This window comes from Hippopotamus amphibius, chromosome 15 (assembly GCF_030028045.1).
Source record: "Hippopotamus amphibius kiboko isolate mHipAmp2 chromosome 15, mHipAmp2.hap2, whole genome shotgun sequence".
In the NCBI taxonomy this organism is placed as follows: domain Eukaryota; kingdom Metazoa; phylum Chordata; class Mammalia; order Artiodactyla; family Hippopotamidae; genus Hippopotamus; species Hippopotamus amphibius.
Window position 1 is genome coordinate 227,518 of NC_080200.1, and position 14,882 is coordinate 242,399.

Consider the following 14,882-nt stretch of genomic DNA (forward strand, 5'->3'; position numbering starts at 1 on the left):
GGGAGGGGTCGCGGACCTGCCTTCATGGTGGCCGGGGTGTAAACCCCCAGCTCTCGTCCCCACGCGCAGAGAAGCTTGTGCACCAGCGGACTCACAGCGAGGCCTCGTGGTGGGGTTTTCTCCCAGCCAGGGGCCTCAGTGCTGGGTTTCCCAGTGGATTTCAGGTAAACAAATAGTTTCTACCATAAGTTTATTCCGTGTGGCGTTTGGGACGTAAACATACAGAAAAGTTATTTGCTGTGTATCTGAAACTCAAATATAAGCTGGTTCCCTGATGTTTTAGCTCCTGAAATATGACGCCTGCCCCCACCAATACTAACAAAACGTGCTTCCTGGGGCCGTCAGGAGGGTTAAACAAGGCAGGACACGGAAACACACTATAAATACTCGTTTTTCTCACACTGAGCCCTGGCCTTACATGCCCTCCCAGGTGGAGACGGCTCCAGAGCCTCGCCCACCGGATGCCGTCAGAGGAGACGTGGACAGGAGGCTTCAGAGCCCCAGCATCAGGAAAGCTTGCCTGCCTCTGTGACCCAGTTTTCAGCCAAGACTCCTTTATTTATCACGACTCTTTAAATATCAGATGAAAAAAACGCCTGACTCACACTGACTCAAGACTCACACTGACTCAAGTGCAGGGGAATTTCACTGGCTTCCGTGACTGATGTGACTGATGGAGGCGGGGGTTTCAGGCACAGCTGGAGCCAGGCGCTGGCTCTGCCCTGACTCTGTCTCCCCCCACCTGTGGTCAGCAGAATGGCAGCTCCACAAACGCCCATGCCCTAATCCTAGCATCTCCATCTCTAGATGCTGGAAAAGGCAGGAAATGATTCTCCCCTGGAGCCCCAGAGGGACCAGCCCGGCCCACACCTGGATTTTTGCCCCATGAAGCCCATTTCCTACTTGCAGCCTCCAGAACTGTGAGAGAGTCTGTTTGGTGTCAGGCACTGAGCACGTGGTCAGCTTCCTCTGTGTGGGCCTTGTTCTCAGGTGGACGCCTCTCACCTTGGGCCCACCCCCAGGCTGACATCTTCCCAAGTCCAGCAGAGAGTGAGGGCTGTTTCTGAAAAGGTCCAGAAGAAATGCAGGCCACAGTCTTCACTGAGGGGCTTTAGGGCTCAGGGTGGTTCTCTGTCCTGAACCAAACCCCGTGGCCAGGGGGTATAGGGAGCGCTCTGATTGGCTTGTCAGGGAGCAGCCAGGAGAGGGGTGGGCTGAAGGAGGGAGGCCTGGCCGAGCCTGGCTAGGACCCTGGGATTTGCAGGAGTCCCCCAGGTGCTCACAACACACGAGTGTTCACACCATCCTTGTTCATAATGGCCCCAGATACCCATGGACAGATGACGGATAAACACAATGTGGTCTGGGGAGTTCCCCGGCGGTCCAGTGGTTAGGACGCCGCACTTTCACTGATGAGGGCCTGAGTTCAATCTCTGGTCAGGAAACTAAGATCCAGCAAGCTGTGCGGGGGTGAGCAAAAGAAAAAACAAACACAAAAAAACTGAACACTACGTGGTCCAGCCGCACAGTGGAATATGATTCAGCCTTAAGAAGGAAGGAGACTCTGACACCTGATACACCAGGGATGACTCTTGGGGACGTGATGCTCAGTGAGAGAAGCCAGACACAGAAGGACAGACACTGTCTGGTTCCACTCCCAGGACGTCCCTAGAGGAGTCAGACCCACAGAGACAGGGAGTAGATGGTGGGGCCAGGGGCTGGGGGAGGGGATGGGGAGTCCGTGTTTCAAGGGGACAGAGTTTCCGTTTGGGAAGGTGAAAACGTTCTGGAGACGGATGTTTGCACGGCAGGGTGAAGGCGCTTAGTGCCACTGAGCTGTGCGCTTAAAAATGGTTAAAATGGCAAATTTAATGTTACGTGTATTTTGCCACGGTAAGACAACGGGGCCAGGAAATAACCCCACTGAAAGCACGGAACACCACGTGTGAGATGGGAGGTTGAACGTGGCGGGAGAGGAGATGCTCGTGAGGGATTCTTGTAAATTTTTCAGGTGCGATCGTGGTGACAGAGTTTTGTCTTTCGAGAGTCTGTATCAGAAACGCCTCGGGGTGACGTGGAACCAGGCAGAGCTCTGAGTGTCACCTCCCCGACAGGAAGGGTGCGTGTGGGCGGCGCCGGGGTCCCGGGGCCAGCATCATGGAGGTCCCCTGCCGCGCCATGCTGCTGCTGCTGCTGGTCCCGGGAGCCCTGTGGGCAGGTGAGCGCGGCGGGGACACCGAGGCCTGGAGCGGCGGCGCCTGGGGTGCAGGGTGGGCGGCAGGGCGCGAGGCGTCGGAACAGCCTGGAAACGACGCCCCCCTGCTCAGAAGGGGACCCACCAAAGACACGTAGGCTGCCCCAGAAGCACGCCGCGTCTTTCCACGAACAGCCTGGAAAAGAGATGGTGGGGAAGGCAGAGAGCAAAAGGCCGAGGACGCCCGCCGTCCTGGGGGCTTCCTTTCTGACAGCATGTGAGGCTCCGTTCCATTCGCTGGAATATTTCTGGAAGGAGGTTCCAGAGCGGGGCGGGGGTGGGGGGTGGAGGTGGGGGGGAGTTTCATTTTCCCCCAACAATGTTGTGCGAGTGGGTGGATCACCTAGCGGGAAAATATTGTTAAAAATTTTTTAATGGGGGGGGAGGCGGTGCTTGGCTGGCAGCCCACTGGTTAGGATTCCGGGCTTCCGCTGCAGGGGGCACGGTCCCTAGCTGGGGAAATAAAATCCCGCAAGCCATGCGGCGTGGCCAAAAATGTAAAACTTTAAAAAAAAATGGGGGGCGGGGGATAAATTAGGAGGTTGGGATTAACAGATACACACTACTATATATAAAATAGGTAAACAACAAGGAGCTAGTGTTTAGCTCAGGGGACTATATCCAATATCTTGTAATAAGCTAAAATTGGAAAAGAATCTGAAAAAGAATATATATTTCTATAATCGAAAGACTTGGTTGTACACCTGAAACTAACGCAACATTGTAAATCAACCATAGCTTGATTTTGTAAAAAGTGAAAAAAAGCCTTAAAGAAAAGTGTGAAAAAGGTTGCTGATGGTGCGTTGCTCCTTCCTGGGGTGACAGGACTTGGTGGCGGTGATGGTTTCACAGCTCTTGGGGGAGGCGCTGAACGCTTTCGGCAGGCGGATTGAGGGCCTGTGAGTTTCATCTCCAAATAGCTGTTATGACATCTTCAAAGTGAAGCTGGGGGGGAGGAAGGCCTTGGGGTAGAGGTGAGGTCCCAGCAGGACGGATAGTTTGCTTTCTTCTGCTTCTGACTTAACTCTGCTCTTACAGAGAAGTCAGGGGAGTCACGCAGGTCACGTCCACCGTCTCTTCCCTAAATTCCTCGGTTCTAAACACTTTGCCTCCGTGGCTCTATCATCCCCCCACCCCACCCCACCACGGGGGGTGTGTATAAGGTGGAAATATGTATGTGTATCATTTTTCTGAACCATGAGCGTGAGCTGCAGACGCGCCGCCCCTCACCCCTACACGCGCGTGTGCTCTGGGAACAGGACGTCCTTTTCTATGACCAGGGGATTCTCAGCACGCTTGCCACCCGCTCACCTGCAGACCCTATTCCAGTTGTCCCCATGGCGTCCTCTGTGGGAGCGGAGGCCCAGCGCGGCTCACCTAGTCCTCCTGCTGTCCTTGGTGCCCTGCACTCCGGCAGTGTCTGCATCTCCCCCAGGTTCTCTTAACACTGCGGGCCTGTCGGCTGCATCCCCAGACTGGGCTCGGATGGTGCCTTTTCCGAAGGAACACGGAGGGGGCTGTGTGCGTCCTATCCTGGTGGATCCCCTTGGCCGCTTGGAGAAACTGAGGTTCACCAGGCTTCTCCAGAGTGAAATCAAGCATTTTTCCGCGTGTGGTTGTCTTGAGGGGAGACTTGGGACGCTGAGGAGAGAGGGTGCTCCTCACACCTCACCCTTGAGCTGGATTCACAGGATGTAGGCAGATACAGGCTGGCAGGGTGCCAGCAGCACCCAGGAAGCAGGGTGTGCTACATAGGATACAACTCCAACTTGCGGAGCGGGAAACCACAGCCCAGAGAATGAGGCAGCCTAGCCAGCATCGCCCAGCTGGGAGGGAGGGAGTTGCAATTTGAGCCCCAACTGGCTGCCTCCCCAAATCATGTATATGCTTGGCCAGAACTGGCACCTGGGGGCATGAGATGCAAGGAGGGGGTGGTGGGCATCCCACTCTTCTGGCCTGGCTGGTTGATAACGGTTCTGTGACCAACTGGTGACCCAGCAGGATAGGGATCCAACCACTCACCCGTCATCCTTTCTCCTTCCCTTCTTTCCTGCCTTCTTTCCATCTTCCATCATCCATCCATCGTCTTCAATCATCCATCCGTCCTCCATCCATCTTCCATTTATCCATCCGTCATCCATCCATCATCCCATCATCCATCCATCCATCTTCCATCATCCGTCCATCATCTTCAATCATCCATCTGTCCTCCATCCATCATCCCATCATCCATCCATCATCCCATCATCCATCCATCCATCTTCCATCATCCATCCATCATCTTCAATCACCCATCCGTCATCCATGCATCTTCCATTTATCCATCCGTCATCCATCCATCATCCCATCATCCATCCATCCATCTTCCATCCACCTTCGATTTATCCATCCATCATCCCATCATCCCATCATCCCATCATCCATCCATCCATCCATCTTCCATCATCCGTCCATCATCCATCCACCTGCCATTTATCCATCCATCATCCATCCATCATCCCATCATCCATCCATCCATCCATCCATCTTCCATCATCCGTCCATCATCTTCAATCATCCATCTGTCCTCCATCCATCATCCCATCATCATCCATCATCCCATCATCCATCCATCATCCCATCATCCATCCATCCATCATCCATCATCCATCCACTCATGCTTCCCTCCTCATTTGCTGAGCATACATTGTTTTAAGCCTGTTGTAGACACAACTCGCACAGAGCCTGCCCTTGCATCACTTGCAGGCTAGTGCAGACAGAAGGCAATGAGCAGGAGTGTGGGATACAGCGCCAGGGTGGGGTAAGTGCTCGGAAGAGAACAGAGCTGGGTAAGGGGAGGAGGTCTCTGAGAAGAAGACTTTGGAGCTGATACCAGTGAGAGAGCCAGACTTGGGAATGTCTGGGTGAAAGGCACTCCAGCCTGCCAGAACAGGACATGCAAAGGCCCTGAGGAGGGAACGAGGGCAGCGCCCTGGAGGGACAGCAGGGTGGCCTGAGCGCTGGAGCAGGTGAGGGCGAGCGTGAAGGAGGCAGGGTCAGCTGCTGTGTGTCTCGTGGGTCGTGAGGAGTTTGGATGTTTCAAGCATGAGGGGGAATCACGGGAAGATTTTGAGCTTATTCACATTCAAACACTTTTTATCAATCATTTTAATTTGTGATTGGTTTTAGAACAATTTATATAGCAGCTTTATTGAGATGTCATTCACATACTGTACAACTGACCCACTTAAAGGATACAGTTCAGAGAATTTTAGCACATTCAGAGTTGTGCAACCAGCTCCATAGCCTAATTCTAGAACATTCCATCCAGGGCTGCAGAGCTGGAGTCAGAGGGTCGTGGCAGGGGTGGGGCGCCCGGCCCTAACCTGGCTTTCTCTGTCCCCCTCCCCAGGAGGCAGCGCGTTTGAGACTCACATCATTGGCGGTCGAGAGGCTGCCCCCAGCTCACGCCCGTACATGGTCTCGCTGCAGAAATCCGGCTCCCACCTGTGTGGGGGGGTCCTCGTGCACCGGAATTGGGTGCTGACAGCTGCCCACTGCGTGACCCGTCCGTGAGTGGCCCTGCCCCACCCCCAGCACCCCAGGTGTCCCCAGATCTATCCTGTGGTCCCCGTTCTCACCGGGAGGTGGGTCCTGAGAGACTGACGCCAATTGCCGCGTTGTAGAGGGGTCCCCTTCCCCTCCGCAGTGACCGCTAAGGTGTGCGTGTGTGACACCCACCTTGGGCGTGTGTACGCGACACTAGGCTGCGCGGATCCCTGGCGATGTTTATCTGCAACAGCAAAGCACCTTCCGAGTGGACAGAGTCAGGCCTCTCGTGACACCCAGGACCGTATCTCATACCTGCGGCCATGTGAACAGAGCTGGCCTATGAGGGTGGCAGGGCCAACACAGAGAGGAACCTGGGTTCCTGAGGCCATTGGGAAGCCACCGAATAAACCCATCCCGGAGCTGCCCTACCTCTGGACTGGCCAGTAACAAAGACCATAGATCAAACTGGGTGAAGTAACCAAAGGGGATCTGTTGGTTCATGTAACTGAAAACAGTAAGAGGAGGCAGCCTTCAGGCATGGTTTGACCCAGGTGCTCACACGAGGGGCTCGAAAGCTTGCCTGCCTCTCCACTCTGCTGCCTTGCCCCTTGGCCACATCATCAGACAGGCTCTCTCCCATGGCGGCAAAGATGGGTCCCCATAAGTCCTGTAAGAAGATCTTCTTTCTCTCTAGTTTGGGCAAGTTTATGAGTACAGGTACTGATGAGTCCTGCTAGGTCACGTGCCAGCCTCTGAACACATCGCTGATGCCAAGGCCTAACAGAAGCACTGCCTGGAGCCCCAGGCTGGTGGTGGGGCGGGGAGGGTCAGCATTTCTAAGGCACACACAGAACACGCCCCTGGCCAGTTCAGGCGGGAGTCTGGGGAGGGCTGGGAGCAGGGAAGGCTTCCTGGAGGAAGCAGGGAGAAGGCCGGCCTGAGCAGGAGCAGGGGAAGGACTGCAGAGGGAGCCCGGGTGAGGGGCTGTGGGACAGCGCATACCCCCTGAGGTGTGTGGAGGGACCGCCAGGCTGCAGGGCTGCCGCCCACACCCTGCTCCTGCTGCCCCCAGGACGCAGCTGCTGAGGCTGGTGCTGGGGCTGCACGTGCTCGGAGACCCTGGCCTCACCTGCCGCGTCAGGGAGGTGGTCCTGCACCCTGGATACAAGCCAGCCCCCTATCTGGAGAACGACCTTGCGCTGCTCAAGGTGCTGCCGGTGGGGGAAAGGGTGGTTTTCCAGGTCTTCCTCCCCGGGTGTGGGGTCCACTCCCCCCAGGGTCCCCTCCCCCCAGGGTCCCCTGCCCCGCTCACCTGCCCCTTTCTGTCCCTGCAGCTGGACGGGAAGGTGAAGCCCAGCAAGACCATCCGGCCCCTGGCCTTGCCCCGAGGGCGCCAGGCGGTGGCCACCGGAGCGCGGTGCAGCGTGGCCGGCTGGGGCCTGACCCGCCAGGGTGGGAGGCTGGCCAGGGCGCTGCAGGAGTTGGACGTGCGTGTGCTGGACGCCAAGATGTGCAACAACAGTCGGTTCTGGGACGGTGGCATCAGCCCAGACATGATCTGCCTGGAGGCCGACTCCAAGAACCAGGCCCCCTGCGAGGTGAGGGCCCGGGGGTGGGGTGAGCCTCATGGGCCAGCAGCCAGGCACCCGGGCAAGCCGTGGCGCTCCCCGGGCCCGGCTCCCTCCATTCCCCGGGGTCCTGAGGGTTGGCCCGAGCGTGAGCCCATTTCTCAGGTGCGGAAACTGAGGCACAGAGAGGTTGCCCGTGGCCACATAGGCAGCGGAGAGCTGGGGTTTGAACTGCAGCTCCCGGGAAGGTCAGGGCATGGATAGAGCACGTGCAAAGGCTCTGTGGTAGAAGCAGGAGCGAAGCCAGTTACAGGGAAAGGAAGGGAGGGGGAATCAGCCTCCCACCCTCAGCTTGGCCCCGGGAGAATCAGGCCCCCGCAGCCGGCAGCGGGGTGACGGGTGCTCTGTCGTCACGGCAGGGAGACTCGGGTGGGCCTGTGGTGTGCAGCAGAGGCCAAGTGGCTGGAATCCTGTCCTTCAGCTCCGAGGTCTGCACCGACATCTTCAAACCCCCCGTGGCCGTGGCTGTGGCCCCCTATAAGGCCTGGATCAAGAAGATCACCCGCCACTAGCGGCCGCCTCCCTAACCCCCCCTCCAGAGGTGGCCCCGGCTCCCCTGCTCCTGCAGGACTGTGGGGAGGGGCGGCCAGGGGCCTGCATGTATCGGGGACCAATAAATTGTCCTGAGGAGACGGTGTGAGCCGTCGGGGATTCCGCCTCCTGCAGGCTGAGCGCCTGTGGCTCCCCACGTGCCCAGCTCTTGAGGCTGCGCAGGGCGCCCAGCCGCCGGCAGGGGGCAGCGGCGGCCACCGGGTTCCCTCTGCAAGGCGCGGGCGGGGTGCCGGGGCCGAGGGAGACGCTCTCTGAGTCTTCTTCCTCCTCTTTTTTATTTTGGTACCACCTCCACTCAGATATACGTCACATGCCGTACACGTCACCCTTGTAAAAAGTGCAATTCCGTGGTTTTCAGTACACCCCCAGGGTTGTGCAACCAGCACCTCTATCTAGTTCCAGAACATTCCATCACCCCCAAAGCAACCCCACCCCCTCCCCAGCCCCTGACAGCCACGAAACCACCCTCTCTGTCTGTGGACCTGCCTGTTCTGGACGTTTCCCGTCCGTGGAGTCACACCCTGTGCGTCCTCCTGTGTCTGCATCTCTCCCTGAGCCTCGTGTCCTCAGGGTCCCCCCATGTGGTAGCGCATCGGGGCTTCTGAGTGACATTCCGTGTGTGGAGGGACACGTGTGTGCATCTGCTCAGCTGTCCGTGGACACCTGGCTTGTTTCCGCCCGGCTGCTGTGGCCGCGGGTGCACAGGCGTGGGTGCGGACGTGTTTCCGCTTCTCCAGGTGTGCTGACTCTATGTTGAGCCGTCTGTGTGACTGCTGTTTTCCAGCAGAATCTTTTATTATGAAAACACTCAAATCACGGATCGCCTAGGTGCCCACTGTGCGGGTTCTGCCAGGAGCAGCGGAGGTGCCTGCTTCTTCGTCCACTGTCTGTCCGTCCATCCGGCTTCGCTGCTGGTGCGTCTCACCGCAGACAGACACTGCCGTGTGGGGCATGGCCGGGAGGCAGCGTTGATTTAGTGCCGTCTCTGCCTCCCACACAGCGAAATGCGGGACGCTCACTGGGGATCCGCTGCCCCTGCCCGACAGCAAGAACAGAGCATCCCCCACTCAGCCCCTCGCAGGCTGCTTTTCAACAGTTACTACTTTTGCACAGTTACTGCTGCACACGGGCCGAGACGTTAAAGGCACAAAAGCTGCCCAGGGGAGAAAAGTGCCCCCACGCCGTCTGTCAAAACATTTTCCCCAGAAGTAACTGCCTCGGCTGCCTTCCGTCTTCATCCAAGGGTGTTCTGAGCAGGAAAGGCCTCCGGTCAGGCAGCCAGCCAGGCCGGCACTGCCTCGGCCCAGGCCTGGCAGCAGCTCCCCGCCCCCACCTGCCGCCCGCACCCGCGTGTCTGGGCTACGGGCCCAGAAGCGGAGTTTGCCCATCAGAAGGCAAGGGCTTTTCCCCTTTGGTGATGCAGCAGAATTTCTTGTCTGCTGAGCACAGACCGAGTTCCAGGCCGCCTGCAAAGCGTTACGATGCTTTAGGAAACCCTTGCTGTCTCTATTCCAAGAGCCAGAGAGAAGGAAGGATGAAAAGGAAGAGGAGGGAGGGAGACCACCTGCCTTCTCTCTCTTTTTTTTTTCAAACTGCTAAAACTGCTTTATCTTTTTTTTTTTTTTAATAGACTTTATTTTCTGGAACAGTTTTAGGTTTACACAAAAGCAGTGAAGGCAGTACAGAGTCCCCGGGTGCCCCTTCCCCTGGGGTCGACACGAGTGTAATCCTGACACGTGTGTTACAATTCAGGAACACACCTGGACACATTACTATCAACCAAAGCCCACAGTTTGGTCACATCTCCTGGGGTTCCCCTGACATCCTCTCTGCCCCAGGACCCTCAGGGTCCCCTGTGATGTTTGGGCCTCTCTGGGACCCCTCTGGGACCCCTCTGGGCTGTGACGGTTTCTCAGACGCGCCTCGTTTGAGGCCCTGGGCGGTCGGGGATGCGGACACAGGTCAGGGGTTTCGGAGAGCATCCCACCGCAGAGATTTTTTTTCTCCGATGTTTTTCTCATGGTTGGATAACCCACGCCAAGATTGATGGGTCTGGGAGAGGCAAGGACCTCATTAACCTTTAACTGTGTATGGAGGTGTCACCTGTGTACAGAACACACCCAGGTCACAACAGCCCGATGACTTTCCACAAACCAAACTGCGATACCCACGTTCAGCTGCGTCCTGTGTGGTAGAGAGGTCTTAAATGAGCCCCTTCTCATGAGCCCCTTTCAACCACACCTGAGCTGACGTCGATGAGGGGGCAGGCTGGGGCTGGAAGCCTCTGGGAAGGGAGGCGCTGCGGCCCCAGGGAAACTCTGGGACTGAGCGATCTGCCGAGCCCTGCCGTGCACGTGCCGGGAGGGGCGCACCCCAACCCCTGGGCACGCTCTGGACCCACCCTCTGTGCCCCTTCACCTGCTCACGTGATTTCTATGAGCTGCTCTAGTGAACTCTTTCTTAATTTTTATTTTATAATGGAGTATAGTGTATTTACAATGTTGTGTTAGTTTCAGGTGTACAGCAAAGTGATTCAGCTATAAATATACACATATCCATTCTTTTTCAGATTCTTTTCGCACATAGGTTATTTTTTTTTAATAAGTTTATTTATTTTTGGCTGCATTGGGTCTCCCTTGCAGTGCACGGGCTTCTCAGTGCAGTGTCTTCTCTTATTGCGAAGCACAGCTATAGGCACACGGGCTTCAGTCGTTGTGGCATGTGGGCTCAGTCGTTGTGGCTCGCAGGCTCTAGAGCGCAGGCTCAGTCGTTGTGGCACGTGGGCTTAGCTGCTCTGTGGCATGTGGGATCTTCCCAGACCAGGGCTCGAACCCGTGTCCCCTGTATTAGCAGGCGGATTCTTAACCACTGCACCACCAGGGAGGTCCCCCCACATAGGTTATTACAGAATATGGAGCAGAATTCCCTGTGGTGTACAGCAGATCCTTGTTGACCATCTGTTATCTCATATGTAGTGGTGTGTATCTGTTAATCCCAAACTCCTAACTTCCCCCTCTCCCACCTTGCGCCTTTGGTGACCATACATTTGTTTCCTATGCCTGTGAGTCTGTTCTGTTTTGTAAGTTCATTTGTATCACTTTTTTTAGATCCCAGGTATGTGCTATCGTATGGTATTTGTTTGACTTCTTTCACTTAGTATGATCCTCTCTAGGTCCATCCATGTTGGTGCAAGTGGCATTATGTCATGCTTTTTTATGGCCGAGTAATGTTCCACTTTATATATATATGCCGCATCTTTATCCACTCCTCCGGGGCTCAAACCCGTGTCCCCTGCATTGGCAGGCGGACTCTTAAGCACTGCGCCACCAGGGAAGTCCTGCAGACTTTCTGATGATGGCCATTCTGACTGGCATGAGATGATATCTCACCGTAGTTTTGATTTGCGTTTCTCTAATAATCAGCAACGTTGAGCATCTTTTCACGTGCCTGTTGGCCATCCCAATGTCTTCTTTGGAGAAATGTCTATTTAGATCTTCTGCCCATTTTTTGATTGGGTTGTTTGTTTTTTTATATTGAGCTGCATGAGCTGCTTGTATATTTTAGAGCTTAATCCCTTGTGGGTCACTTCGTGTGCAATATTTTCTCCTGTTCTGTGGGCTGTCTTTTCGTCTTGTTTATGGTTTCCTTTGCTGTACAAAAGCTTTTACGTTTAATTAGGTCCCATTTATTTGCTCTAGCAAATTTAATCAAACCCAAGGAGGGGTGGCAGGAACTCCATCGGTCAGTCAGAAGCTCCGGGGACACGGTGGATTTGGGACTGGTGTGTGAGGAGGGGGCAGGCCTGCGGAGCTGAGCCTGGAACCTGGGGGTCTACCCCGACTCCGGGCAGAGGGGGTCAGAACTGAGGCAAATCTACAGGACGGCATCGTCTGGGCATTGGAGGATGGCCGGGTGCTTGACAAGCGCCCCAGGCAAACACCCCTGTGTACCCAGCGCCCAGGCGGACAGACAGAGCAGGAGCCCCCCAGGATGCCGCGGTGTGCCTGGGTCCTTCCCTCAACGCCCAGCGTGACCGTCCTCCCTCCTGGGCGGGGAGGGTGAGCCGTGGGCCATCCACGCCATTCCCACGGGGTGTTCCGTCGAGCACCCCGCTCACATCTCCGCTCTCCCGTAGACCAGGGGGTCTCACCTGGGGTGATTCTGCCCAAGGACCACGGGGCCACATCTGGGGACATGTGGTCCCCAGGACGTGGGGACTCCCGCATTGAGCAGGTGGGGCCAGGGAGCCCACTCCACATCCCGCGGTGAGCAGGGCGCCCCACAGAGGACGGTCCCCCATGGCAGCACGCAGGGTGGGGGAGCCCGGAGGAGGGACCTCCCCAGGCCAGCGCCACACTCGCCCCCCAGCAGAGGGAGAGGGCTGAGCCCAGCCCACGGGAGGCACCCAGGCTTTGCTGCAGAAAACCTGAAGACCCTGCAGAGGACAGCGGTATCCCCCACCTGCAGAGCCGGCACGGTTGGCACTCTGCACATTCCCTGCCTGTTCTGGACATTTCCCAACGATGCAGTCACACACCGTGTGTCCTCCTGTGTCTGCATCTCTCCCTGAGCATCCTGTCCTCAGGGTCCGTCCACGTGGCAGCGCGTGTCGGGGCTTCTCTCCTTTTCAGACTGAGTGACGTTCCCGTGTGCGGAGGGACCATGTGGCATCTGTCCATTTATCCGCTAAGGGACACGTGGGCTGTCCCTGAACCCTTGGCTGCCTGTCTGGCCGCCGCCTCCCTGCAGTTCAGCTGCGGAAGGATGTGGGTGTCGCACCCCCACCAGAACACCAGAAGCGGCACCATTCTCCCGTCAGGCGCTGATGGGGAGGCAGGGAGGCCGGCAGGAGGGACGGGGTGGCTGCAGCTGGGAGGAGATCCGTGGAGGCCTGGGGGTTTGGAGGCTGGGCTGCCTGCGGGAGGAGGCTCACCTGCCTCCACAGCTGACCCTTCCCGCCCAGCTGGGCCCCACCCCACCCCTGGGTGAGCGGGAGCCCAAGGGGCTTAAAGGGTTAAAGGGACAGCGCGAGGCCCAGGCAGCAGGCGATGCTGGGGGAGGGTACTGCCACAGGGGTCAAAGGGCAGGGCAGGGGTGGGGCTCTGTTCCCTGCGGGTTTCAGCTGGGACCGCTGCGGGCGGGGTGAGCAGGTGGGGAGAGGGACCCTGCGGGGAAGGCATTTCCCGAAACCAACCCCGCACCTGGTCGCTCAGAGCCACTGTGTTCTGTCCCGGAATGAGGGCCAGGACAGCAGCAGGACAGCTCCACGCAGCACGGGCCGGGCCGGCCCGGGGGCCTGAGAAACAATTTCCATAAAGGCTGCGGTTCAGGCCTTTGGGGAGACTGGACCACAGGGAAGATCCAACATGAACTGACCTCAGACGGGCCCTCGATCCCAGCCTTCCCGTCGTGCCTCAGGGTGAAGGCCTGTGCTCACTCCCACATGTGTCTGGAAAACGTGAGAGGGGGACACAGAGGCAGAGACGGAGAGACGGAGAGATAGAGGGAGAGACAGACAGAGACAGAGAGACGGAGAGCTGGACAGGGATGCGGAGGCAGAGATGGAGACGGGGAGAACGAGACGGGGGAGAGACAGAGACAGAGAGAGACAGAGACAGAGACAGAGAGAGAGACAGAGACGGAGAGACGGAGAGAGGGTGCGGGGGTGGGTGTGGGCAAACGTGGCCGAGGTCCCCCCCCCCCCGCCCCGGCTGAGAATCCAGGCGGAGGGGCTGCTGAGCCCAGGACGCCTCTGTAGGTCTGAGGATTTCTCAGAATAAACTGTTGAGAAACAAAGAACCCTCCCCTTATTCCACGACGACAAGGATATCAACAAACAGGGCGAGGAAAGCTTGGAACGCGAGGACACCTCACGCGGCCACGAGGTCCGGGGCGTTTGTGCAGTGACAGCAATCCCCCCGGGTGTTCAGGACATCAGCGCGGCCAGAATGTCTGAGTTATCCGGGTGATCCGCAGCCTCAGTGGGGGAGGCTGGACCATCTCTCACTTTCAGATGCTTTTGTTTTGTGTCGTCCTCTTTTTAGTTGCGCGCAAGGGCAGGTCACCAGCCCCCGGCCAGGTTCATCTGGGGGAACCGTCTGTCACTTTCCGAGGAGAACAGTAGTTAGTGAGGAGAAGCCAGAGGAGGTCAGAGGGCAGCTGCTTCTGCAAATCCCTGCCGGGCGTGTCTGCCTGTGAAGCTGCAGCGGGACGGGCGGGTGGTGGGCGGCCCGCCTGCAGGGCGCCTCCCTGGCTCCCAGCTGGGTGCCGCCCATCCCCGCACCAGGCGCCCCACCACCCACCTCCGTCAACCCCGCCCCCTGACCCTCTGTACCAGCTCCCGGGGCCACTGCAGCAAAGCACCAGGGACGGGGCTGCTTGCACAGCAGAAACTGTGTTGCAGGGCCGCGCTGCCTCCAGGGGCTCCAGGGGAGGGTCCTTCCTGCCTCTTCCAGCTCCTGGGGGCTCCAGGCATCCCTGGCTTGCGGTCCCATCACCCCAGCCTCTGCCTCCATCTTCATGTGGCTTCTCCTCTGTGTCTCTCCTCTTCTGTCTCATAAGGACACTGGTCATTGGATTCAGGGCCACCCTAACTCAGGATAACCTCATGTCAAGACCCTTCATTTAGCTACATCTGCAAAGACTTTTTTTTTTCCCAAATCAGGCCCCATCCTCGGGTCTGGGAGCAACCACTGAATCCTTGGCACCGTCCCATCCCCCCAGTTCCACTCCCAACACACCCTCTCCCCGCCCAGCCCCAGCCCCAGCGCCTCCACAACACACGAGAAGGTGACCCGCCCTCTCCTGGTCCCGCCCAGGGCCCGGGAGTGCCCTGAGGGTAAGATCCACACCCTCGCGCCCGCGCCCGGGGGAGAGGCTGGATTTCAAACTCCACCCTCTCGGAAAAATGCACGTAA

General features: G+C 57.6%; 1 protein-coding gene across 1 annotated transcript; it reads left to right on the forward strand.

The window, feature by feature from the left end:
• The first annotated feature begins 30 nt into the window (after positions 1-30).
• On the forward strand, positions 31-7,966 carry GZMM (granzyme M). The gene is made up of 5 exons (XM_057709333.1): positions 31-2,218; positions 5,646-5,805; positions 6,858-6,993; positions 7,120-7,383; positions 7,773-7,966. The coding sequence occupies exons 1-5, from the start codon at positions 2,158-2,160 to the stop codon at positions 7,923-7,925; spliced, it is 774 nt and encodes a 257-aa protein (XP_057565316.1). The 5' UTR covers positions 31-2,157; the 3' UTR covers positions 7,926-7,966.
• The last annotated feature ends 6,916 nt before the right edge of the window (positions 7,967-14,882 follow it).